Raw genomic sequence first — 27,355 nt, 5'->3', positions numbered from 1 at the left:
GTAGTCTCCTTTACCTGGCTTTGGGATAAAGACTACTTTGACCTCCCTCCATTTTTTGGGGACATATCGAAAAGCCAGGCATGCTCTCATTAGTCTTAATAGTCTATATGAGATGTATGGTCCTCCCCATTGCAGGAGCGCTGGGAAGATTCCGTCCGGACCTGCTGCTTTGTATGGGTGGAAGCTTTGAATTGCCCAATGGAGTTTTTCCATTGTGACGATTTTTTGTGCGTATGACCAATCTTCTTCAGTTGGTGTTTGTGTTACCTCATGCCATTCTACATTTTGCGTGAAAACGCATCCTGGGAAGTGGGTCTCAATTAGGACGCGCTTCGTTTCTTCCGGCGATGTGGTATGTGTGTTGTCTGGTTTTCGGAGAGTGCCCAGACCAGGTGTGTTTTGTTGTGCTAGGATTTTCCTTACCCTGTTTGCTTGTTGACAGGACTCGATGTTACCACAGAACTTGCGCCATCCCCTGGTACTTCGGAATCTGATGCATTTCTTGTACCTTGATTTGGCCGCCTTATAGTCGTCCCAATCCTCGTCGGCACATGTATTCATTGCTCTGTTTAGAGTTTTTCTCACTTGTTTACGCCTGCGTTCTAGTTCCGCACCCCACCATGGTTGTTTCCCTGGTGTTTTCTGGTATGCAGTTTCGGGGCAGGCTGTTTGATAGCTGTCTATCATTGACTGTGTGAGGTAGCTTACCTGTTCGTCAATTTGTTCTGTGTCCACGTAATTTGTAGGGTCCCCGAGTTGCGCAAGTTTGGTGCTGAGCGTACGGGTGTACGTCGCGCGGTCCGTATTGCGTGGGTTCCGTTTCGGTGGTGTTTCTTGTATACAGACCTGTAGGTCAAAGCGGATCCATCTGTGGTCTGAGCAAGATGCCTCCTTAGAGACATGCCATCCTGTGATTAGCTCCGCTACGCTCTCTGATGCGAGAGTCAGGTCTATAATTGTTTGACTTCGTCTAGTGACGAAAGTTGGTTCTGATCCAGTGTTTATTAGTGATAGGTTGGTTGTGAATAAGTAATCAAATAAGGTCTTACCCCTATCGTTGTGTGTATCCATTCCCCACAAAGGGTGGTGTGCGTTGGAGTCAGTACCGATAATCACTTCCTTCCCTTCTCTCTCGCAGTGATTCACCAGGCGGGCGAGGTCGTAGGGAGGAGGCTCCTCTGCTTCGGGCATGTATACCGAGGCGAGGGTGATCTCCATGTTTAAAGCAGGTTGCTGTATTGAGATGGCAGATTGGTCTCTGCAACAGAAATCTGATAAAAACTGTGTTTTTATGTTTTTTGTTGTATAGATGCACGCCCTGGGATGGTCGTGATGTATGTCTACGTGAATCTTACCTCCAAGATTGGAGAGTCCTCTGATTTGGCCGGCCCTGACCCACGGCTCCTGGATTAGGGCAATGGCCGTGTGTTGAACCTCCAACCATTTGCGCAGCTGAGCCGTCGCGGTTTGGCTGTGGTGGAGGTTTGCTTGGAGGATTTTAATTGTCGACGAAGAAGGGGACGCCATCGCAGATTGCGCCCTCCTCGTCTCCTCCAAGCTGTAGCCCGGCCAGCAGGTCCCCGGACTCGACTTCGTCCCCCTCCAGGTCTGAACCCGTCAGAAGGGCTTCTTCCGGGTCGTCGTCCTGTGAGGGGACGGTTGCGGGTACGGGCACCGCAGGGCCCTCGGTGGGGCCAGCGCCCTCGCTGGTCGTGGTACTTGTGCCAGGCTGTTTCTGGATGGTGAAAGTGGCGGGGTCCCATCCCGGCGGAGTATCGGCAAACTTGCCGTTGTGACCCTGGAATTTCACGTACACCGCACCCAGCCCGAAGGCGAGGCGGCGCCCGGACTTCATCAGGGTCGCGATTTGTTCCTCCGGGATTCCCACCACCACAAAGCTGGCGCCTTGCTGCTTCTCCTGTCTTTGGAGCACCCACCTGTCGACCGCGATCTGCGGGTTCTGGTATGCCAGAATCCGCCCGATGTCTCGCGAGTCGGTGATGGCCCCCTGTTCATTAGGGATCAGGATGCCACACCTGATCCTTCGTGTAATTTCCGACTGGCTCTTGATGATCAGCTGGTGGCCGGTTGAAAGGGCCAAGTCGGCGATGGTTTTTTGAAGCCATGTCAAAGTGTGGTCGTTGGAGCACCACAGCTTCAGGACGCCTTCTGTGTAAACCGGCTTACCATTAAAAGCTGGCCCCGGTTGTTTGTTGTTCGGGGACCATGCCTCCTTTAGGATGGTCTTCTGTATCCCCGTCAGTATCGTGTCCGCTACGTCCTTTGTTAGGATCCCGGTGTGGCCGCATGTAACTGCGATGCACAGGGACTCCTTGGTTGCTTGAGCGTAGCTTACCCGAGGAGTGGCCCGCTTGGACGGGTCCAGGCACTGTCGTTTGCGCTTCCCACGGGGCGAAAGTGTCTCGTTCAGAGCGCGTTTGGCAGCTGTCTGTACCTCACCTGCAGGGCTTATTGTTTCGTCCCCTTCCTTCACCGGCCTGCTGGCCCCCGCGCCCGGCGGACGACCACTCGGTCCAGGTCGGCTTTCGCCTGCCTGGGCCTGTGTACGCCCACCGGCACAGAAGCATGGCTGGCCGGAGGTTGGGGCAGCGGGTAGAGCTGGTGTGTCGGGCGCGGCGTTCGCGTTCATGCGCGCTCGCCTGCGCTGGCGTGGGTTGATCTTCCTCTTCTTGGAGCTCACGCCATGTTGGTTTTGGTTAGGGCGTTGGGGTTGTGGAGTTTGTTTCCCCTTGCCCTTGCGTTTTTGCACCTGCCATGCGGAGGAGAAGTAGTCCTCAGTCCGGGTTACCGTATCCGCGTTGACGGAGGCAGATGGCCCGGAGGTGCCGGCATGTGGAGCAATTTGCTCGGTGTGCTGTGTTATGTGAGGACCGCCGAGGGGGTGAGCCGCCGACGGAACCGTCACGGGGGTGCTTGGGTCGGTACTGGTTTTACCCGTACCTATAACCCTCGCCCTAAATAGAGATAAAGAATAATAATAGAAGGTGTAAGCCATACAAGGCAGTACAAATTTAATGGGTCAACTAATTAATAAATTGATTTCAACTCTGAATGCCAACAATAAGTTAATAAACAATTAAGATAGGGTAAATTTGATTACTTTTGTTATATTTTCCTGATATCTTAAAACTTGTTTTATAGGTATTTGAATCTGAAAAAAATATGGTTTTCCTCATATATGAGGAAAATGTATCATACATTCTAAAATGTTGTTAAGGCAATTTTTGAAATATTGCATTGTGACTCATATTAAAATCAAAATCAAAACTCATTTATTCAAACTTGGCTGCAAAACAGCACTTTTCGAACATCAGAAAAAAATTACATAAGACAGCCCCCAAAACGCCCACCCTTCACCACTTCCTATGTGTTTATGCTGGGAAGAAGAAGTGGCGCAACAAACTCCCCAGCAACACATGTCTGTCTGTAGGTTAAAAGAACCTTTCAACAAAGTACAGTGAGTATATTGCAGTATGCAATACACAATATTGTCATAAAATAAAATAAAATTATATTTAAAAATGTGTAGTGCCTTGCGATTAACTTTTATCTTTAATTAGTTTGTGATTTAGAACACGATATGTTTAAAAATGATTTAACTATAAAATCCACCACATGCTAGCTAGCACTCACCCTACGTAACTTGTCTAACTCAAGCATTGAATAAATATGATGTGTGTCTAAGGGAGCATGACGTACTCACTGCTACACAACTCAGTATCAGGATGAATTATCGCTAAGTAGTGGTCCTTATTTACTGTAATCCAAAGGAAAAAAAATATAAATAGATGATTAAAATAAAATATAATAAATACAGTAAATGTATCCTGTCAATAATGTAAAACCAAGTAATGTCAATAATAAAAATATAAAATTGTAAAAAAAAAATGAATAATATTAATCCCACCCAAAACAAAAATGTGAAAGGCTGCCAAGTTCGATAATATGGAAATCTTTCGCCTATAAAAGAAGTGAGATCTGAATAAGTACCAAGTTCCATACACATACCTCAGTTAAAATAGTTACTTTTTAATGATGTTACTTGGCAAGTTTTCACACACCTTCTTATAAACCTACTAAACGCAATGAATCAAGTATTTAATTTTCTATTAAAACTTGCTAAGTAACATTATTAAAAAGTAACTATTTTTTTTATAATAACCTAACCTAACCTAACCTAACCTAACCTAGACCCAGAAATGAACCATGCACTTTATGAAGCCGGTGAAAGGGTACACACAGTTTATGCTTATTTCTTGTATTAATGCTATGCACTTCACTTTTTTTGGTATATAAATGTAAGTTCTGTCTAATATACAGTATATTGGCAAAGATGAATTGTGATGCCACAGTAAGAATACCAATTTCTTTAAACAGCTCTCTGAGGGAAGTTCTGGTACCTAATTGGTATATCGCACGTATAGCACGTTTTTGTAGAATAAATATATTCTCTATATCAGCGGCTTTGCCCCACAACAGAATACCGTAGGACATAACGCTGTGAAAATTACTGAAATACACCAATCGAGCTGTGTCGACGTCTGTGAACTGTCTGACTTTCCTGACGGCGTAGGTGGCAGAACTAAGCCTTCCCGCGAGGCTAGAAATATGTGAACCCCATTGAAGTTTTGTATCTACTGTTATACCCAGAAACACGGTAGATGCAACGGTTTGAAGAACCTCGTTGTTTAGGATAACATTAGGACCTATGTTTTTAGACAAATTATGTCATTAGACAAAGTGAACTTAATGCATTTTGTTTTTTTTAGCATTAAGTACTAAATTGTTTGTGGTAAACCAGTGCGTAACTAATGAGAGAGCACTGTTTACCTCTTCAAATTGCTCTCTATTTCTGTCAACTTTGAAAATGAGAGACGTATCATCTGCAAATAATACAAAGTCGCAGATATTATTGAGGTGGTAAGGCAGATCATTGATGTATACTAAGAATAAGAATGGACCTAATATAGAGCCTTGTGGCACGCCTAGCTGAACTGGAAGGCCTGATGATTTAGAACCATTTACATCTACACATTGCAATCTATGTTGTAAATACGATTCTATTATGCTGAGAGTTCCGTTTTGGACTCCGTAAAACCGTAATTTGCGTAAAAGTGTATCATGATGGACGCAATCAAAAGCTTTGGAAAGGTCGCAAAAGACTCCAATAGCATTTTGAGAATTTTCCCATGCGTTATAAATATGTTTTAAAAGTGCAACACCAGCATCTGTGGTAGAACGACCTTTGGTAAAGCCATATTGTTCTGTATGAAGGAGGCTATTTAAATTGAAATATCGTAGTAACTGCTTGAGTATTAACTTTTCAAAAATTTTACTAAAGGCAGGCAAGATAGAAATAGGTCTAAAATTACTAATGTCTGACTTATTGCCTGATTTAAATAGAGGTATGACTTTACTGTGTTTCATGAGGTCAGGAAAAACACCAGTGTCAATGCACTTGTTGAATATGATAGCAAGGTAAGGAGCAATGACGTCAATTATATTACCTAATAGTTTGATGGAAATGTCCCAAAAATCACCCGTATTTTTTAATTTAAGAGTTTTAAAAACATGAATTACATCCATTGGAGTAACGTGCTCAAAACTAAACAAAGAATTACATTGAGGCACACTAGCACGCATAAGCTGTTCAGCGTCAGTTGAAGATGAATTTAAGGAGCGAGTCGTGGTTACAGGTATATCCGCAAAGAACTCATTAAAAGCTTTGGCTACATCAGCCGCATTACTAACAAGTTTGTCGTCCAGTTTAATCTCTAACTTGTTGTTCTGGTTCACTGACTTGCCAGTTTCATTATTTATAATTCTCCAGGTTGTTTTAATTTTATTTGAGGAGTTTTTAATAGAATCACTTAAAAATTTTGATTTTGCAAAATTGCAGACCTTTTAAATATTTTGGAATATTGTCTAACATACAGTGGCGGCCCTAGGGGTGTGCGAACTGTGCCATCGCACAGGGCCTCGCGCTTGGAGGGGCCTCGCGCTACAACCCACACTAATATAAAAAAAATATAATTAAAAAATATATATCTGGTCCAAGAAAAAAAAATGTGCATTTTTTCTTTATTTCTAATTCATTCTGCGTTTACTTTTTGAGTCCTCAATTCAACAAAAAGTTGGAACACCAAAGTAACAAAAACAACTGGCTCTCGATCCAGTCACGGATTCTCTTTATTTGTCCTTAATTCCGAGTTTAATTTGAGAGTCCTTTAAACAAACAATTTTAAAAAATTCGCGCTCGCTATGCTCGCGGCTGTTCACTTGACAGTACCTTTCCTTCTAACTTGATTAGAGCACTTTTATGTCCGAAAACTCAAAAATTTTCGCGCTCGCTGCGCTCGCGACTTCACCTTGCACTGTTGTTTGTTATACAAATTTAGGTGCTTTAGTCGATAGATCAAAAATTTTTGCGCTCGCTACGCTCGCGGGTGCTTTACTTTCCACGTGTTTTATTTTTTTCATCCATTTTTTCCCGAACTTAGAAGGTAGCGCCGCTTTTAAGTCCTTTTATTAACCGTATTTAAGTCCGTTTATATTGTATTTCCGTATGAACTTTCTTATTTACGACGTTCGAACTACTCCAGTCCCAATCTTTCAATACATAGGGGGCGCTTGATCATGATTGCACCCGGGCGCTACATGAGCTAGAGACGGCCCCGAATCTGTTATATGAAGAGCTGAATATTATCTCGGTGCTTTTTTTTTTAACGACGTCAAAAATCATCAAATGACCCCTCCCGCTGTGGGTTAGCAGCGGTGAGGGAGTGTCAGACTCTTACTGACTAAAAACCGTCGTGTTCCGTCATAGGCCTTTTATGTACCAGGGCCGAGGTACCTCTTTTGAACAACCCGCAGCCCCGGCAGGCCTTGGCCCTGCTGGGCCCCGCTGGGGTTGCTGACATCTCTTTGAGGAGCGCGTGGAACAACGCGCGCCGTCGACACGGGTCTGTTATCTAAGCAGACAGAGGGACGATGAGCCACCCGAACTCACCGCCCACAGACCCACGCCTACGGTGGCCGGGAGTCATCTCGCGACACCCGGCGCCCGTGGTGTCTACCTGGTCCAGCGCGGCGGCCGGGATGAGAGGTGCGAACTCTCTGGCGTTGCGCCTCCTCCTTCTCGAGCATGACCGCTTCGCAGAAGGAGGCGACGGCATCCCATTCCCTCTCGCCCCGGACCATGGCCTGAACCAGGGCCGGACGCGAGAGGTCGCCGCCGCCCAAATCCTCGACGAGGACCTGGCGGTGCCCTTCCCACGCAGGGCACTCCTGGACTGTGTGGTCCACCGTGTCCTCGGAGCTGTCCGCACAATGGTGACACCCGGGCGCCTCCTCACGACCGATTCGATGCAGGTACCTCCCGAAACAACCGTGTCCGGTGAGGGCCTGCGTCATGCGGTACGTGAGGGCGCCATGACTCCTCCCGAGCCACTCCTCAAAGAGGGGACTTACCGCCACTATGGTAGCGTGCCCTATATTATCTCGGTGCTGAAATATATATTAGAAAATAATTTAACTGAAATTTATCCCACTACCGAAATAGTCTTGAGAATTCGAATAATAATATTAAAAAAGCAGTTTTTCGAGGCTTAAAATTATTAAAACATGTTTAAGGAATTCGATAACACAAGATCGACTTTCAGCCCTTACTATTTTTTCGATCAAAAATGACGTTGCTCATTCATTCGATTATTCTGCTTTAATAGGCATGATGACAGTAATCAAAAATCATTAAAATAATATATTTATTAAATTAAACTTGAAGCTTGGAATATAAAACGCGCATTGTTTTCTTTATTAATAATGTGATTAATATGTATTTTTATAAAATAAAATTACGAAATAAGGCAACCCGCCATGATATCTTGAACACCAATCAGAGCTCGTGACGTCATCTCTGAAAACAACTCGCGCGAAAGCGCGCGAACGTCACATTTCGTTATTGTGAACTTCCACTGCGATCTTTGTTTTTAATTAATTGTTTATAACACGAGTTATGGAGCCCGGATTTATCAAGGCAAACAGCGCTAATTTGCCTAGAATGGATATCATAATGCTGGGAGAGTTTTTGGCATCAAATAAAGATTTTTGTTCAGCTGAATTTAGAAATGTTAAAACTTCCATGTAAGTATACTAGTTTAATTAAAAAAACTCCCATTTAAGTGTATTAGTTTAATTAAAAAAACTTCTATGTTAGAATATTAGTTTAATTAAAAACAATTTTAGTTATAAATAATTCCTCAAATAAACACATACATATAAATACATGATATGAATAAAATGCGTAATATAACAGCAATGAGAGATGAAACCTAACCTCGAAATAGTTATTTACATTATAAACTATGCTAGAATCTAGAGAACTATGTAATAACTTACATCAAAGTGATCTTCACAAAAATAAAGTTGTACCCTGGGCAATATTGCTTTTGAATCTCGCCTTGCAAGTTTAAGCCACTTGTTTCGTATTTTTTTATTGTGAGGAACGTACACAAATAACTTATCAGGAGTTGTTTTGAGATGTGTTCTTACACTGGGGGACCCCACAACACCTATGCACTTTCGAATTCATATTTAATAACACAAAAAACTTAATTATTGCACGAGCGTTGTTTACTTGCGTCTTGTAATTTCAGTCGTGACGTCACAAGTGACGACATGACACTGACAAGCGTTTTCGCGCCGGATTCAAAGTGGACAGAGAAAAATGCAATTATTTGATAAAAAACTTCGCATTTTTTTAAAATTAATAATTTTTCATATAAAATAGACGTATACCTACATCATACAAAGGAATTTAAAAATTTGTCATCATGCCTATTAAAGATTTTAGTCTTAAGAAAAGTTGCAAGCATCAGATCATTTTAATATTTGTTAATTTTATGATTCTTTAAATATAAACTGTAGTAAAAATTAAATTTTATTAATTTGTTTAACTTGAGCATTTCTCCTCAAACGTGATGATTTGCTAAATCAAAACACCAGCTTACTCTCGCAACACATACTTTTCTCGTAGGACAAAGGGCCTCGCATAGACTTGCCGCACGTAGCCTCGCAATGGCTAGGGCCGCCGCTGCTAACATAGTTTACAAAGTTATCGTCAAATTGACAAGTTTTCATACCGTATAACTCATATAGTCTCGCTCTACTTATATAAATACCTGGAGTGGCCCATTGGTTGAATTTGGCCGAGGTACCTTTAATATTTAAGGTTTTGGTCTTAAATGAAGAATTGAACTCATTCTGTATGACACCAAAGAGAGATGTATAAATGGTGTTAGGATCGTCATTAGCAAGAATAGAAGGTTCAAGATTTTTTGTAACATTACTTTTAAATCTAACACAACGACTAACTGAATAGGGTCTGCATTCTATTTTAAGTGGCTCAGTGTGAACTAACATGGGAAAACTAACTTTTTGTCCACAGTGGTCAGACGTAAGATGGTTGATGACTAAGTTGTTGGAGGCCTCGGTGTCACTAAATATGTTATCCAGACAGGTAGAAGTAGTGGTCGTAATTCTGGTTGGTTCAAAGAATATATTTGCTAAGTTAAAAGACTTAAATAAGTTTAATAGTCTTATAGTTAAAGGAGAATCCTCCAAAATGTTAACATTAAAATCTCCACATATAATTTTACCTTTGGTGCTTGATTTTAATTTATTAAGTAAATCTTCAATGATTGATTCGAAATTGTTAAAGTCACCTAAGGGGGGCCGGCAAACGCAAACAATAATATAACGCTCAAGTTCCACGCAAGACAGCTCAATGGTGCGCTCGATAGAAAGACTATCTAAATCCGGGCGATGTTTACATTTTAAAATATTTGAAACCAAAACCACAGATCCGCCTCGTATAGCATTCTTTCTTACAAACGCGCTTTGCACAGTGAAATTACTATTATTAACCTTAACTGATGTTTAATTATTCACAATATACATATTTACATTAATTGAAAATAAAATAAAATAAACTTATATATATATATATACAACTTAAAACTAATACAGTGCATCAAAAAATTGCTCCTCATCGCTGTCACTGGGTAATGTACCCAAAAGACTGGCAGCATTGCCACGTTGGATGGCAATGCTCAACCTCTGTGCGAAATAAAAGCCAGCCTTTGGGTCCCGGGAAGTGTCAACCAGGCGCTGGGAAATATCCCTGGCAAGAAGGTGCGCCCTCGGACCCCACGGCCCCAGAGTTTCAACCCCAAACGGCTCAAACATGTAATTGCCTATAAGGTTACTATATTTGCGCCGCTTGAGGTTCTCTGCTTGTGCAGCGGCGGAGCCAGCACAACATGCAGTTCCGGGAAGGTGAGATGGCGCAAGAGTGTCGACGCATGTCGCGTCCCACACTAAAGTCCTACCCACCTTCCACGGAAATAGCGACATGCCGTCTGGTCTCTTGCCATCGTCACGTGCCAAGCCATTTGGTTCGAGTACGGCTGGCACGCCGACGGCAACAAGAGCGCGACGGATCACGTCGTTTATGTTGGCATGTCGTGGTATGCGGCCGGCACTCCGGCTGCACGACAGGCCGTGGTGACCGAGGCTGTTGACAGCTTCCCCGCAGTGGCAGCGATGAGGAGAGCAGCATGGAGCACCTAGTCGGAGGCAAACGACGAGTCTGAAGGTGGTGTCATCAAACATGGTGCCTGTGTTTGAGGACGGAAGTGCAAGAAGCCATAGACCCGACTCCCATTCACCCACAGCCAGTAGGCGCGCTCGCTCTGCAGAAGTAATTGACGTATCGATTAAACTTTTCCGTATTACTCTGCAGAGCGGCTCATCCCACTGTCTCTGGGAGGACAGGTTGGCGGGTAAGTCGGTGTTCGGGCATGCGACTTTCCAAGCATTTAAAGCCTCAGTCAGGCTTGGCACCTCAAAATTGGCCAGTGTGGTGGGTAATATTTTCCTGATCAATTTCTCAGTGCCATGGACCGAGGAAATAAAGGCTGGTAAACTTACACTGGAAATTTTACGGACGCCAAGTCCTCCCATACGGATGGGAAGAGTCGCTTGAGACCAAGCTCTGTCGTCCAAGGCCACATTTAAAATGGATGATAGTGTATGTCGTATAATTTCGTCGATTTTGTCCAAAAGGCTGGTGTGCTTCCATAAATGGGAAGCACGCAAGTTATACGTAAATTTTGGTCCAAAACAGCAGTACCGTATGATGGTGATGGCTGCATGCATATTAATTTTGAGTAGCCTTTCCGAAACATTATTAAAATTTTGAATTTTCTTCTCAATAAAATCCGAAAATGAATCTTCCAGTATAGGCGATCCAAGGAGGCAAAGAGAACTTTGGTCTATCGGTTTAATTTCAGGAGCTATTGAGAGGAAATTTTGAAGAATAGTCTGTCTGTCAGTCGAGTCGGGTATAAAAAGTTCACATTTAGAAAAGTTGAGGTCGAGGCCAATGTCGTGGAATTTATCTTTTAGGAAAACTAAGTCATTAAGAACAGTATCTCTGTTGCCTCCCAGGGTCCCGTCGTCGAGATACCACACGTTAAATTCAGAATTTAGCTGCCGAATAATTGGGTTAATCGCCAAACTAAAAATCACAGGCCCGAGTGGATCACCTTGTTGACAGCCAACAGCGGATTCTAATAGGTTGTTCCGATATAATAATTTTGTTGGGTATCTATAGCATTGCCAAAGAAAACTGTAAATTTTGGGTATTTCTTTTTTGACTTCTGCCAGCAAGGTGTCCCTATTCACCGAGTTGAAGGCGTTCTTGATGTCAACCTTCAGGATGACATCTCCTTTCCCATGATTTAGATAGGTCGACAGGGCGTGTACGGCAGCCTCGCAGCCCCCTTTCGAGCCGTAACCTAGCTGCAGGGGCTGAAATTTGTCCGAAACTTCCTCACTACAAAATTTAGAGCAGATTTTGGCTACCATACGACGGTAAGTAGTCCCCACGGCAATTGGACGAATACCGCCATCCCTTTTGCGCAGAGCACATAGATTGGCTCCGTACAAAACGTCGATGACGGTTTCGTCCACCTTGCCGGAGAGCATAAGGTTGGTCAGGGCTGTAAGCTCCTTCAAGAGCGACTCACCTGCTTCCCCGGCGCTTGGGCAGGTGAGATCCTTTAGATGTTGCGGACTCAAGCCGTCGAGGCCGCCTGCAGAGCCGCATCTGAAGGAGCCTATGGCTGTGACCAGGTGTCGACCTGTAACTGTGAGGATATCTGTGTCCGGATCAGGAGGTTCGGGAAAAGAGAGGTCATCGGTAGGGGCAGGGTGTTTACTCTCCAGAGCGGAGAGTGTCTCTGGAGAACACGGCGCCACCACATCACTGCTGAAGAGAATTCTAGCAGCCCCCCGAATGTCACCTTCACTCAACTTTGATTCCACTAGGCGTGAAATATTTGAGCATCTTTGAGTCGGTAATTTAGTATCGAAATCTGTATGGCCTAAAGTTGTACAATTGTCTTTAATTTGTTTTGTTAGTGACTTTTTGTTTGCCAAACTTTTCTGAACATGCAGAATTCTGTAGGGGAAGGTGAGCAATTCCTCCCAGGCACGTTGCGAGTTCTCTCGTGCAGCCAGGCGAACACAACCTGCCAAGTGTTGAGCAACCAGAGGCCTGGCTCCACGGGGAACCCGCTTTAATACTGGGACAGAATTTTTGAATTTCGATAGCTTTTGCCAAAAAGGATCGAGAGTTGGTGTAGTTGTGATAAGAGTTGGGTTTGGCGCGGTCACATTGGTAGGCCCTGTGCACTGGGATTTATGGACCTTCCCAATGTGTACGCTCAAACCCCGCTTACCTTTAAAAAAGCGTGCCTGGGGGCATAGGGGACATCTCTTCACGGCATCCAGTGATACCGAAGATTGACCTTCACTTTCTACCACATCATTGTCGTCGTGCATCCGTTAGTTTTATTTATTTACACTTAAAACACTACTATAAACACTACAATAAATAATTATAAAAACACAAGTAAACAAAATCAAAAGTCAAAGTGACGGCCAGTGACGGGCGGCGTCTCGGTGGCGCTGTCAGGGGCCGCGCCGCCGCGCCGCGCGCCGGCTTCATTTAGGGGCAGGCCTAGCCCAGCCTAGCCGGCCAGTCTATGATGGTATCACTAAGTTATTGAATGCTCCAATCTTGTTTTGTACATGAAACGTATGTACTATATAGCAATGTTTTGACGTTTTTCGTATGAAACGTTATTTACATATTTTAGCGGGATTAGAGCAGAAATGGGTTGTTGCGGTTTGCAAAATAAATAACACTGGATAAAATGGGAACGTTCGTTGGTTTTTTGTATTTTCCAGGTCCCGCAAATACAATCCAAATTATTATTCAAAACTATAAGCATCTGACATGACAGTTCCCGTCTCATTCCGATCACCTGACTCCTATTATTAATAAATGAAACTTGATGTTCTTTTAACCAATGTTCAGTTAAACATAGAACATGAACATTATGGTTTTCCAAAAATAAACTTAATTCTAATTCTTTGCCAGACAAGCCCTGCATATTTTGATGTACAACATTCAATAAATGCGGCCCATCCTTTGTCGCGCCTAATAGTTTAAACTACTGGGCGAATCAATAATTATGTTAGTATTACTACTAACAATATCCGAAGATACATCAGACGTACCTGTGTCAGTTTGTATACTATATGCTAAATTATTAGCAATATGTCTCCTACACCTAGCTGGTAAATACATTGAGTACTCTGTCAATTTAAAATCAAAAATATACTCATTTATGTCAAAATAAAGAATGGCATTAACAAGTTGACAAGTCCTATTATAAAGGAACATGTTCAAATCAAATATGTGCCTACTTTGATCAACGGATAAGTTATAAGAATATGGCAGAGCACATAATATGAATTTAATGTCATTTAAATTTATTATTAGATTTACATAATCTAATAACTCTTTTCTACTTACTGCCAAGCTATCACCATAAATTAATATAACAGTTGAACCTGGGATAAGCTTGGATTAATTAAATAAATTAAATTGTAAAGGCTGCTATTCAATGGATTTTTATTAAACTTGTGTTGTTAACTTGAGGTACCTATTCAAAGACTTTATATATTTATTTATTGGTTTGTCTACAATTGTTACACATTAATTAACATTAGTTATACAAGCACAGATGATTAAGAATAGCCTTTGTGTACAATATCACTTGACAAACACAACATTCTCAGAATAAGTACATGGATGACAAGTAACACTACTCTTAATTATTAAAATAGTATCATGCCTTTTAACAAATGCTTCAATAAAGCACATCAAGATATCAGGATGGGGAGGTATTGAGCGTGTGGCATCAGTGCATTCACTACACGAGTGCCCCCTCAGTAGCATAGGAATATTTCTATGAACATTCATATGGAATTTAGAAGTAACTTTTTTGTACTTTTAGGACCTTAAAACAGAAAATAATCTATTCAAATCATTGATAGCTTTTTTTTTAAACTAACTAATGGTATGTCTGCGCCTTTCTGCTGACTGGTTTTGGGTCGGGGAGGTATTTTGAAAAGGTTTGTGGTGTTGTAGGTGGTTTGAGGAGGGATAGGTATTTCACATATATAATATAATACACATAATAAATAAAGTATCGATGGGTGCATTAATAACATAGAAGAATTGGCCGTTACAAGTTGGCTAATTGTTGTTGTTGAACCACTTGAGCTGCCTAACAATCAGAAATATGTGATTGTGCATGGTGTCCATAGCTTGGGTTATGTTGCAGGGGCTCAAACCATCTGCCACAATCAAGTGGTCATTTCGAGTGGAAGAAAAGCAAAGACATTCCTAAGTCAGGTGTGGAAACACCTGACTTAGGTCTGAATGCCGGCCTAATCCCGTCACATGGACACAGATTTTCGGAGGTGATGTGGAAGTGGTGAAGATATTTGTGGTAGCCATGGTTGGATAAATATTGAGTGATCGCGAAGTTTGGTGTGACTGAAGCTAAATATATTTGGAGCTCCTCGTAGCTGGGGATAATTTATTTTATTTAATCTTTACAATCAGGCAACAATGGCCCATAGATACATACCTTACAAACTAACATATTTATTAGTAAATAAAACTTAAAACTATGTTAGTAGCACTTCACTTATTATGCGCAACGTCTGTGCGTCCTTGTGGAACTTGTCCGTGAAAGCGACGGAACACCACGTTCCTGTGGCCAGAAGTTCTCGTTCAACACGAGGCGCAGGAAACACGTCGGCACTCGCACCACGAACGCCTTGAAGTTGGCGTTATGGCGCGACTCTAGCAGCTGCACTCTTGGGGCGAACTTCAGCTTCTGGCGCACGTACTCCACGGTGACCTCCGCCTTAGTGGTGTAGTGTAGGCGGGGGATGTACACGGGGGTGTTCGGCTTAGCGGCACGAATAAGAGTTCTGATGTGAGTTGCTGTATCATAGAGGTCGGAGGCTGCCTGGCGGCAGAGGAGATTATTCTTATATTTTACATAACTGATTGGGATCGATCATAGGCATAGGAACGGTGAAGATTGGCAGCAGATTTGGCGGCGGAATCAGCCAGTTCATTGCCTGGAATCCCGATGTGGGATTTGATCCAAGCGAACGATATACTGAGGCCAGCAGACTCCGCATCCAAGAGGAGATTATGGTCTTGTGTGGCAAAATGGTTCGAGCTAAGGGGGTTTGCCAGTTCTGTAAAGGCGGACTTGCAGTCTGAGAGGACGGTGGCAGGAGAGAATTTACGGTCTATAAGCAGCTTGCAGGCATGGAGTATTGCAAGCATTTCGGCCTGGAACACCGAACAGCACTCGTAGAATTTCAGTTTTTTTATATGACTGACGCTATTGTTTTGTATAATATCGACCGACAGTAGCACCCACCATTGTGCTTGCTGCCGTCGGTGTATACTTGGTTAGTGTCGGGACCACACACTGCAGCAATTTCTTCCAGCGTTTTTAACTCATTGAATTTTATGCCATTCCTGAGAGAGGGGTGTAGGAAGTGAGTTGGGTGGGTGGGGGTTTCCAGTGGGATTTCGGAGCGTAGAAAAGAAGAGAAGCTGTTGAGTTGCGTTCACAATCAGCTATTGCGAGAATTTCCGAGGGAAGGGGAGTAAGGTTCGCAAACGAGATTGCTGTAGGGGTGTTCACAGTGCGCAATCCCTGAATAATTTTGAGAGCAAAGAGCCATTGTAATGAGAGGAGTTTTTTCCGATGGTGTTATGGCCAATTGGTTATATGTCACGTTATGTTTGTTTGTGTCCACACAATCCAAGATTACCACCAAGAACCCAACATACATAACCCATCTAATTTTTACAAATTAGTGACCTACTTAATTTGTCTCCGGGTTGATGGACAGGTGTGGGATATGCTCGGGAAACTGCAGAACACTGGGGACACTGAGCGTGGCTCGACACACTCAGTGACTTTTTTTTAAACTAGCACTGTCTATCATAGTAGTACACTTGTTCATAAAATATGTTTTTTAAGAAAGCTTCTTAGATCCACCTCCCGTGTCCTAGTCTTCATCATTTGTGTAACAATAGGGCCACATACCATTCCCGATGACGACGTTGACCCACACCCACCCATCCACCTTTAGTTCAAATAAAGCTTTTTAAAGTTCAGTTGAAGGCAATGTAAATCCTGATTTAAACTTTTTACCAATATCTGCAAAAACTAGGTGTTCATAACACCACGAAAAAGAAAGTCTGAAAATTGAGTTTTTTTTTTGTTGTTGTAGTTATATTAGATAACTAGCTTTTGCCCGCAACTTCGTTCGCGTGGAATAGTGACTACCAGCAGATTTTTTATTTGACCAATAGATGGCGCTATATGTCCGGAATAATTTTATTTTTATTTATTTTTTTGTAATAAAAACTATCCTATGTCCTTTCTCAAGTTTCAAACTATGTCTGTACCAAATTACACAAATCGGTTCAGTAGTTTAGGCGTGAAGAAAAGACAGACAGACAGACAGAGTTACTTTCGCATTTATAATATTAGTTTGGATAGTATAGTTTAACCGTTCACACAGACCGGCTCGGAGAGCATCGGCGCGTATTTTTCTTTTCACACAGACCGGAATCAGCTCCGATCGGCTGCGTCAGCGTTAAAAAGCATGCAATCGGAGCCAAGCGTCTGCAAGACCGAGAAAAAGTACGCGATCGGAGCCGGTCAGCTCCTCTTATTATTTCACACCAAGCGCCTTCAAGCATTCTTAATGGCAAAAGCAGTGCACATGCAAAAATAAACCTTACTACAAATACTAAGTACTCGATTTTCACCGTGTTAAGAATTTGATCTCCTCTCCGAGCCGGTCTGTGTGAACGGACCCAAACCGTCTTACCACAAAAACTTTTTTACGTCAGTTTAAGACTTGTCTAAAAAAATGTCAAATTATGACGTTGACATATGGTTCATTTTGGAGCCACATTTTTTTAGACAAGTGTAAAACAGTGGTTAAAGTTTTTGTAGTAAGGCCATAAATGTTTAGCAATATTGTAACGTGTGGTCTGGCGCGCAGAGCACATGGCGAAGCGGCACGTGCGCTGACCTGGTTATCGAGATCCCCGGGTCCGGCGGCGGCGAGGCGGACGCGCCGGACGGCGGCCACTACCGGCTGGACTACCGGCCGCCCGACGGCTCGCCCGCGCCCAACATCACCGTGCCGGCGCGCGCCAACACCATCAACTTCGTGGGCCTCCCGGGCACCAAGTATCACTTCATGCTCTACTACTCCAACGCCACTTTCGCCGACCTCCTCACCTGGAACCAAACCATCATCACTGGTACTGCACTTAATTCTTCCTCAATAATGATGGCTTCGGATGTCGTTCACACTATCAATACTATATTTAAAGTGCTAGCATGTTCATAATATACTAACGTCACCTTTAAAAAAAAGTACATTATTTGTTGCGGCAGCGCCGGAGCCGCCCACAAATCTGACGGTGACCCTGGGCCGCAATAAACAAGCCACCATCTCGTGGTCGCCACCAGCGCACGGCGACTACACTGGATTCAGGTTTAAGGTACCTTAATTTCTATCCCTGTTGAACAAATTTTTCGAAAAAAGATTTCCATATTTATGGAAAGTTAACAGTAGGTACTCTACTACTACTACGGTAGGTTAAATAAAACTGACTTCTAAAAATACAAAAACGAAAAAAGAAGGCCCAGTGGCGTAGCGTGACTGTCCGCCGCCCGGGGCAGGAGTAAATTTGCCGCCCTCGAGTTTGGGTATTATGTAAGAATAAGAATATTTATTTGCCTAAAAACATGGTATAAAAGGTGTTACAGTAGTCCAATTTGATCACATGTTTAGCTAAAATAATGTAGCATGCAAATTTGTTCTTGAATTGTAAAAAAAAAAAAATACTTTACATTTTATTTCGTGTAGAGGCGCATCCAGCCCTTAAAAGGCTTTGGGAATTTCTGGTTTTCATGTTAACAATTGTCATGACCAATACCACTACAACCGATGAACTGATCAGATTTTAATATGGATTTTAAAGCGCCTTGCGCAATGTAAAAACAGAGTAGGAAACTCATTGATATTCAATAACCTAAGATGCAGTCTCGAATAAAAGTAACGCTAGAAAGTGTCTCATAATACTAATTCCGTCTCTTTCTATAAGGTACAAGCATACTGTTACAGCCTTTTTATCGTCCCACTACTGGCCATAGGCCTCTCACACGGAGAAGGATTGAGCATTAATCACCACGCTTGCTCAATGCGGGTTGGTGATTTCAGACTTTATATTCCAGGTTTCCTCAAGATGTTATGAGCCATTGGTGTCCAAGATATACTTAGAAAGTACATACAAACTTATAAAAGTTGCATTGGTACTTGCCTGACCTGTAATCGAACCCACACCCTCACACTAGAGAGGTTGGTTCTTTACCCACTAGGCCACCACGACTATAGGTACAAGCATATGTTATTGCAAGTTCAACTTTACGCGAATTGTTTAAAGTCGTTATTACAACGCACTGTACTTAAGGCAATAAAATTTTACGACCGAAGTGGTCGGCTAGGACAAAGTATTGAGTGGAGACGAACATGATTTTATTTTTTTCATTATTAGCCAGTATTTTAAGTTTGTTGGACTGTGTATAATATAAAATACATTTATATGCATGTATACCGTTGCCGAGTTCCCTCGACCTTTTCTCGTCTCCATCATCAGATCAGGTCTAAACCTTCACTGTTGTATAGTTTTCTCTATCAGACATACTTCTGAGTGTCAAGTTTTTACCCTGTGCATGCCTACAATTTTCGGAAGTTGCCCTCGATTTCTCAGGGTTTCCATCATCAGATCCTGACCTGACAACTATGAGACCATCGGGGAAGCATACCCTATCAAACAAAAAAATACTTAGCTAATCTATCCAGGCGTCTTTGAGTAATCGATTTGAATTTGAATCGATTAACGTACCTACATTAAAAAAATAAAAAGATTTCGACGAATTAAGAACCTTTCTGGGTAAATCCTTTTTGGGAAGTCGGTTAAAAATGAATGCGAATGCGGGCACAAGCGGGTAGTCGGTGTTGTGCGCAGGTGATCCCGCTGACGGAGCGCGCGGAGGGCGGCGCGCGCAACGTGTCGGTGGAGGGCGCGGGCAACTGGAGCCACACGCTGCGCGACCTGTCGCCCGGCGCCACCTACCAGCTGCACGCCTTCACGCTGCTGCACGACAAGGAGAGCGCCGCCTACGCCTCGCGCAACTTCACCACCAGTGAGTTCCAACACACACACATTACATTCATCTAATCATATGCTCTATTCACTAGTTCCTATTCGATGAATCATACGTTTAGAAATAGTCGAAAGCATAAACCATCGGTCCGGGCTATTGCGAGTCGCAGTGACTAGAATATGCCGTCATGTTGCCTTGACATTTACGTGTCCGGCCGGCACGTGAGCCTCGGAGCTGCGGACCTGATACCGCATTAATCACATTGCAATAATGGCCATCACCACCTTTGATAATATGTAGTTCATAAAACGTGTCCGCTTTAAGTAGTTACGTTGTCACAGTTAAGAATTGGATCATAAGTGTACAACAACGTGGCCTGCCATAAGACCCGCTTGGGAACCTATTCGAACTCTTAGCTCCGCATGTACAATTGCACACCCAGCCAAGATGTAGCACTAGTTTCTAATAAAAGTCGTGAGGATACGACTAAGTCTAGCCGCCTGTGGCCGCACTTCAGCCAGGAGTAGCCACTCTTCGGACTTTAGCACGTAAATGCCAAGACATGTAGGTATAGACCTCTGCTCGACTCTGCACGATACGATTACTACAACAAATTACATGACGTCATCTGGCGGAAGTAACCTTAGTAACGCTAGAATTAAACAGATCTGTCATCATTCCATGCAATTTTGCAAATAAGTGTGCTGACGTGAACGTTAAGAGCGGCCTCTGAATTAGCCGACAACTAGTCGACACAGGTGGAAGCGTGCTTACATTCGGCGTTCGGTTCGCTTGTGAGGCGCACCCAGCCGCGCAGAAAATTCCAGCCGGCGGGCGTATCGCGACGCTAATCATGCGTGCTCGCAATACGCCCAAACAATGTTAACGTGACGCCGAGCCGGGATGACCTGTCTACTGGTCCTTGCGTGTAGGAAGTACACGCCGCGCGACATTTGAAGGTCGGCAGAGACGCAGAATCTCCGGGTTACGGGAGGCCACCAAACACAACTTACTCTTGCGACGTACAACGGCCGCACGCTGCGGCTTGACTCGCATCTGGCGCAACTCGAGGTGGAACTTGGGAAGATTAGGTCCAACAATCCCAAGGTGGCGTTGGGTTTCTGGTAAATAAGTCCCTAGCTGATAACGTTGTGGAGGTGTCTAGTGTGTCGAACAGGGTAGCGTACCTTATCATAAAGCTCACCGACAGGTATAGCCTCAAGGTAGTGCAAGTGTACGCACCGACCTCGACACATTCAGACGATGAAGTGGAGGATATGTTTGATGATATATCAAGGGCCCTTCACTTCACTACAAAGACCCATTACACCGTTGTCATGGGGGACTTTAACGCTAAAGTGGGAGTACAGATTTGCGGCGAATCGGCAGTAGGATCCCATGGATTTGGAAGCAGGAATCATAGGGGGCAAATGCTCGTCAACTTCCTCGAACGCGAGGGGCTCTTTTTGATGAACTCCTTTTTCAAAAAGCAGCCCCAAAGGAAGTGGACGTGGCAAAGCCCCGGCACTATGACTAAAAATGAGATTGACTTCATCATGACGAACAAGAAGCACATATTCAGAGACGTCTCCGTGATCAATAGGTTTAATACCGGGAGCGATCACCGACTTGTCCGAGGCTCTCTGAATATCAACTTCAAGGCCGAACGTTTCCGTCTGATGAAGGCCAGGCTCCGACCAACACTGCTCCAAACCATGACAGGATCTGAAACGTTCCAGTCAAATCTGGAGAACCGATTTGCCGCCGTGGAAACCACAACAGACGTTAACCAGAACCATGAATATGTGGTTCGGATCCTCAGGGAGGAAGGTTCGCGATTCTGTAACATGCAGCGTAAGGGCAAGAAATCAAAGCTTTCGGAAGAGACATTAGGGCTTATGAAGAAACGACGTGAAAACCCGCCTGTCACTTCGTCAGCTAAGCGGGCTCTAAACCAAGAGATCAACAAGCACGTACGACGCGACCTCCGGTGCTCCAATACTCTTGCCATTGAAAGAGCAATTGAGCTGAATCGGGGGTCAAAGGTGTTCGTACAATCTCTTGGAAGAAGCCACTTGACGAAGCTGACCACAACAAGTGGAGAAGTCGTTTCTTCGGTGCCGGCAGTCCTTTCGGAAGTGGAAAATTTCTATGGCCGGTTATACGCATCGCATGCATCTCGACCTGATCCCGGAAATGAGGATTCTAGAGCCACATTAACACGCCATTTCACCAAAGACCTGCCAGAAGTCAGCAGTGGCGAAATCGAGATCGCTCTGAGACAGCTCAAAAATGGAAAAGCCCCTGGCGAGGATGGCATTACAACAGAGCTTTTAAAAGCAGGAGGTAAGCCCGTACTGGGGGAGCTCCAGAAGCTTTTTAATGCCGTCCTGTTTGAAGGGAGAACTCCAGAGGCGTGGAGTAGGAGTGTTGTCGTCCTGTTCTTCAAAAAGGGAGACAAAACCCAGTTGAAAAACTATCGACCCATTTCCCTCCTAAGCCACGTATATAAGCTGTTCTCAAGAGTGATCACGAACCGACTTGCGCGAAGACTCGACGAATTCCAACCACCGGAGCAGGCTGGGTTTCGGAGCGGATACGGCACCATAGACCACATCCACACAGTGCGGCAGATTATACAGAAGACCGAAGAGTATAATCAGCCCCTGTGTCTAGCATTTGTGGACTATGAGAAGGCCTTTGACTCGGTTGAAATCTGGTCTGTTCTGGAGTCCCTGCAGCGTTGTCAAGTAGATTGGCGATACATCCAAGTGATGAGATGTCTCTACGAAGCCGCTACAATGTCCGTCCAAGTACAGAATCAGCAAACAAGGCCCATACCGTTGCATCGAGGAGTGAGACAAGGGGATGTTATTTCCCCGAAACTGTTCACTAATGCAATGGAGGATATGTTCAAGACGCTGAACTGGAAAGGACGCGGCATCAACATCAATGGCGAACACATCTCTCACTTGAGATTTGCTGACGATATCGTCATCATGGCGGAAACGCTGCAGGACCTACAACAGATGCTGAACGACCTGGCTGAATCTTCTCTACGCATCGGCCTACGGATGAACTTGGACAAAACCAAGGCCATGTTCAATGAACATGTTCTACCGGAACCGATTGCGATACACGGCGCCGTTCTCGAAGTTGTTCGGAAATATGTATACCTCGGGCAGACATTGCAGTTAGGTAGAAACAACTTTGAGGACGAGGTGAATAGGAGAATTCAGTTGGGTTGGGCTGCATTTGGGAAGCTACGTCGAGTCCTAACATCGTCGATCCCACAGTGCCTAAAGACAAAAGTCTTCAATCAGTGCGTCCTACCTGTCATGACTTACGGAGCCGAAACGTGGACACTGACGGTACGGCTGGTCCACAAGTTCAAAGTCGCTCAGCGGGCTATGGAAAGAGCTATGCTCGGCGTTTCTCTGAGGGATCGCATCAGAAATGAGGTAATCCGTCAGAGAACCAAGGTCGTCGACATAGCCTACCGAATCAGCAAGCTGAAGTGGCAGTGGGCTGGCCATATTAGCCGAAGAACTGATAACCGTTGGGGTAAACGAGTTCTAGAGTGGAGACCACGCCTCGGCAAACGTAGTGTAGGACGTCCTCAGGCACGGTGGAGTGATGACTTGCGCAAGACGGCTGGCAGGAGCTGGATGCGAGAAGCCGAAAATAGATCTCAGTGGCGTGCACTTGGAGAGGCCTATGTCCAGCAGTGGACTGCGATAGGCTGATGATGAATGATGATGAGAGACGCACTGGGACAATGTCACCGTGCTATTGTCTCACTCACCCATTGTTGCGCTTGCCGGGGATGCATTCGAGATTCGTCAACGAACAGGCAGTTTTGCCAAATGTTTTCGTCCTCACCTGCTTCATTTTGCCGAAGTCTAGCCCACTGCAATCTTCGTTGTTGACGATGCCGGGAATTGAGCGGAGCTCGCCAAGACCTCCGTGCTCGTAATCCAGCCAGCTGGTGCAAGCAATTGCGAACGGTCTGCGTGCTAACTTCAAGCCCAGAGGCGGTCCTGTCCTGACTTCTGCTTTTATTTTAGTGGCATTGATTGTTGGATCACGGGCTGCCAGCAATCTAATATAGCGCTTTTGAGCAGCTGTCAAAACAGTTGGGCGACCGCTGCGGAATCGGTCAGCTAAATTCCCCATTCCGTGATACCTCTGCAACGTAGCCACGACACAGGATTGGGATATATAGCCCGGTCAAAATAGACATAAAAGTAGTGGTCAAATAACAAAAATTTCCACAGAGCTGATTTTTGGTGGAGAGCTAGATTTGATCATTATAAATAAAATACTAAAAGTCCCCATCGATCCCATGTGTGCGTCGAAAGTTATTCGAGGTCAAATGTCAAAATTTTAGGTTTTTTGATTTTTTTTCGAAAACGGTAAGTTTTATCAAAAAAAGACATCAGACCAAAATTGTAGATTTTTAAATTTTCTACAAAAATGCCATCAACAGTTTTCTCCTAAATCTTACCATTCCTGAGATATCGCGATTCAAAGAGTCACACTGTACGTACATGATATGCACATATAAGCCACGTACATACGAGGGCTGCCTTTAAGTTGTATCGTTTGAAATAAGTACAGGCAATCTAATAGGTTAATACCATTTATTGTTTTTCAAAGAATTCTCCGCGATATTTAATGCACTTTTGCACGCATTAAACCCAGTGCTTGAAACATTTATTCCATTCTAAAGTGGGGGTAGTCAAATTGGCCGATTTTTATGAGTCAACAGCTTTTTCAGGTGTGCTGAAACGTTTACCATGAAGACTGCTTAATTTTGTGGAATGTAAAACAATCGTTATGCCCACGGATCTATGTCACGGTATGTTACATGTTGGTCTGCGACAATTAACTGCCGCATAGCCTCGATATTATCTTGGGTCATATCGGGTTTTGAACTACCTTCACGTGGCTTGTCTCTAAGGGTGCTTACATAAAGAAACAGGTTGCCGGTACAGACAAACCTATCATATAATATTTCAATACAATCCTATTGACTCAGTTATAAAGAAACAGGTTACCTGTTTACCTGTTTCTTTAGAATATTATACCTGCACTGATCGGTACCTACCCGTACAGGTTTGTCTGTACCGGCAACCTGTTTCTTTATGTAAGCACCCTAAGGCTAGATTGCCCACTTTTAAATCCTAAATATCAGCGTACTGCAGTCCTAAAGCATGGTTCTGCATCACTAAACACAGAAATTTTTTTTTTAAAGCGCTGAATTCGCGACAATCCGCTTTTAAAATTGTAGAAAATTATCGCACGCTTATTTAACTTCGACATTTCCATTTTTATCCAGAAGACTGGGGTTGGAAATTGATACATAATATCTGGAACCTATTAAAACTTTACTCCCACCTGCTCCAGGAAAACTCCTGACATAATTTTTTGCAATTGCAAAAAAGATTGTAGTATCAAATCATCCTCCGAGCCCTTTTCCCAACTATGTTGGAGCCGGCTTCTAGTTTAACCGGATGTAGCTAAGTACCAGTCCTTTACAAGGAGCGACTGCCCTATCTGACCCCCTCAACCCAGTTACCCGGGCAACCCAATACCGCTTGGTTAGACTGGTGTCAGACTTACTGGCTTCTAACTACCCATTACGACTGCCAAGGATGTTCAATGACATCCAGAACCTACAGTTTAACGTGCCATCAGAAACAGTCGTTGGTGTCCAAAATATACTTAGAAAGTACATACAAACTTAGAAAAGTTGCATTGGTACTTGTCTGACATGGAATCGAACCCACTCATACTCGAGAGGTTGGTTCTTTACCCACTAGGCCACCACGAGTTTTTGTATGAATCTGATAAATCTAAAACAATCTCAATAATAGTTAACCCAATAGATAATATCAATAATGACATCATATTAGAACTTGACGGCAATTATTCCCTTAAACTATCCTAAAATTGTCATGACAGTTAGTGGAGTAGGCCTACAGGAGAAACTACGGTAAAAAAAACGCGCCGAGTACACTACCTCATAGCTGGCGTGGAAATGTGTGCATGTCATGTATGGAATATACTTTAAAGCGCAATATCTCAGGAATGGTAAGATTTAGGAGAAAACTGTTAATGCAATTTTTGTAGAAAATTTAAAGATCTACAATTTTGGTCTGACGTCTTTTTTTGATAAAACTTACCGTTTTCGAAAAAAAATAAAAAAAACCTAAAATTTTGACATTTGCCCTCGAATAACTTTTGACGCACACATGGGATCGATGGGGACTTTTAGTATTTTATTTATAATGATCAAATCTAGCTCTCCACCAAAAATTAGCTCTGTGGGAATTTTTGTTATTTCAAATGTCTATTTTGACCGGGCTAATAGGAGTTATTCCCAATTTGTCATTAGTACCGATTGCTCACCAACTATTTTTTCCATACACCAAATCCCAATTGGTCATTCGAGCAAAATAAATAATTTAATATTTAAATTTTGAGTTTCGTTTCGTCACCCGCATAAAATTTCACGTAGCAGAGTACCGTCAGAAATTAAAGTGTTAGAAGAAATTTTAAATAAAAAACTTCGATGTAGGTAAAGGTTTTAATAGCTCTCATATAAATATAATAAAATAATAAAATTTACATTAAAACACAGGTGAAGACAATATGGGCATTTTATAAACCCAAAAATGTGACTCGATACTTTTTGTACCGGTAACAAAAGTACCAGGAGCCCATAACTAGCAAAGAGATTGTTTACATAAAAATATTCACAAACAAGAAAATAAATATCAAAGAAGACGGATCACAATCCATACAAAATTGCCCCACGTCCTATAACAATGTGACATATCTCAAAAAATAGATAAAAATGTTAAAAAAAATATGGCATACTCTCTAATTTATTTTTTTTACACCTTCATACGAAAAAAATGCTTTAAAAATTGTTCAGGCGCTGTTATGAAAACATCGTTCATAGGACTATTTATGGACTATTTTATTAAATTATTTTTTTGTTTGATAGGGTATACCTCACAGGTCGTCCCATAATCATCAGGTCAGGATCTGATGATGGAAACCCTGAGAAATTCAGGGCAACTATTGAAAGTTGTAGGCATGCGCAGGATAAAAACTTGACTATAAGGTGTGTCTTATAACACTATGCAACAGTAAAGATTTGGAGCTGACCTGATGATGGAGACGAAAGAAGGTCGAGGGAACTCGACAACTGAATATGTAAACTACCTCGTGTTTGGGCTCATATTACTTGCATTGAATAGACCTTTGCAACAGTGAAGGTTTGGAGCTGACCCGACGATGGAGATCCGAGAAGGTCGAGGGAACTCGACACCAAAATATGTACACTACCTCAGAAGTCGGTGTCTAATGGATGTACCTAAGTTTATTTCCCCACCGACTTCTAGGCCGATGCTCCTAAGAATAGTTTGTTTTGCTTTTCAGTGTTTTTGGGAGTTTTTTTTATTGTAAAAAGTTTTTGTTTTTATTTTTGGCTTTTCAGTGACAAGCACAGTTGTCACTATCCGCATGGGTGGGAAGTTCTTATCAATACGAATAATATGAGCCCCAACACGAGGTAGTTTACATATTCGGTTGTCGAGTTCCCTCGGCCTTCTTTC

The 27,355-nt window shown here is 43.2% G+C and overlaps 1 protein-coding gene across 2 annotated transcripts in view; it reads left to right on the top strand.

Annotated features, from left to right (window-relative positions):
- The window catches only part of LOC124629781 (tyrosine-protein phosphatase 10D), a 61,743-nt gene that overhangs the window by 3,358 nt on the left and 31,030 nt on the right, over positions 1 to 27,355 (top strand). For both annotated transcript variants that reach the window (XM_047163320.1, XM_047163321.1), the window contains exons 2-4: positions 17,551 to 17,815; positions 17,952 to 18,058; positions 19,589 to 19,766. In XM_047163320.1, coding sequence (XP_047019276.1) covers positions 17,551 to 17,815; positions 17,952 to 18,058; positions 19,589 to 19,766 — 550 coding nt within the window. The remainder of the gene's footprint in view (positions 1 to 17,550; positions 17,816 to 17,951; positions 18,059 to 19,588; positions 19,767 to 27,355) is intronic.

This window comes from Helicoverpa zea, chromosome 4 (assembly GCF_022581195.2).
Source record: "Helicoverpa zea isolate HzStark_Cry1AcR chromosome 4, ilHelZeax1.1, whole genome shotgun sequence".
NCBI classification, from domain to species: domain Eukaryota; kingdom Metazoa; phylum Arthropoda; class Insecta; order Lepidoptera; family Noctuidae; genus Helicoverpa; species Helicoverpa zea.
Note: the sequence above shows the minus strand (reverse complement) of the source record. Positions and strands in the feature narration are given on the sequence as shown.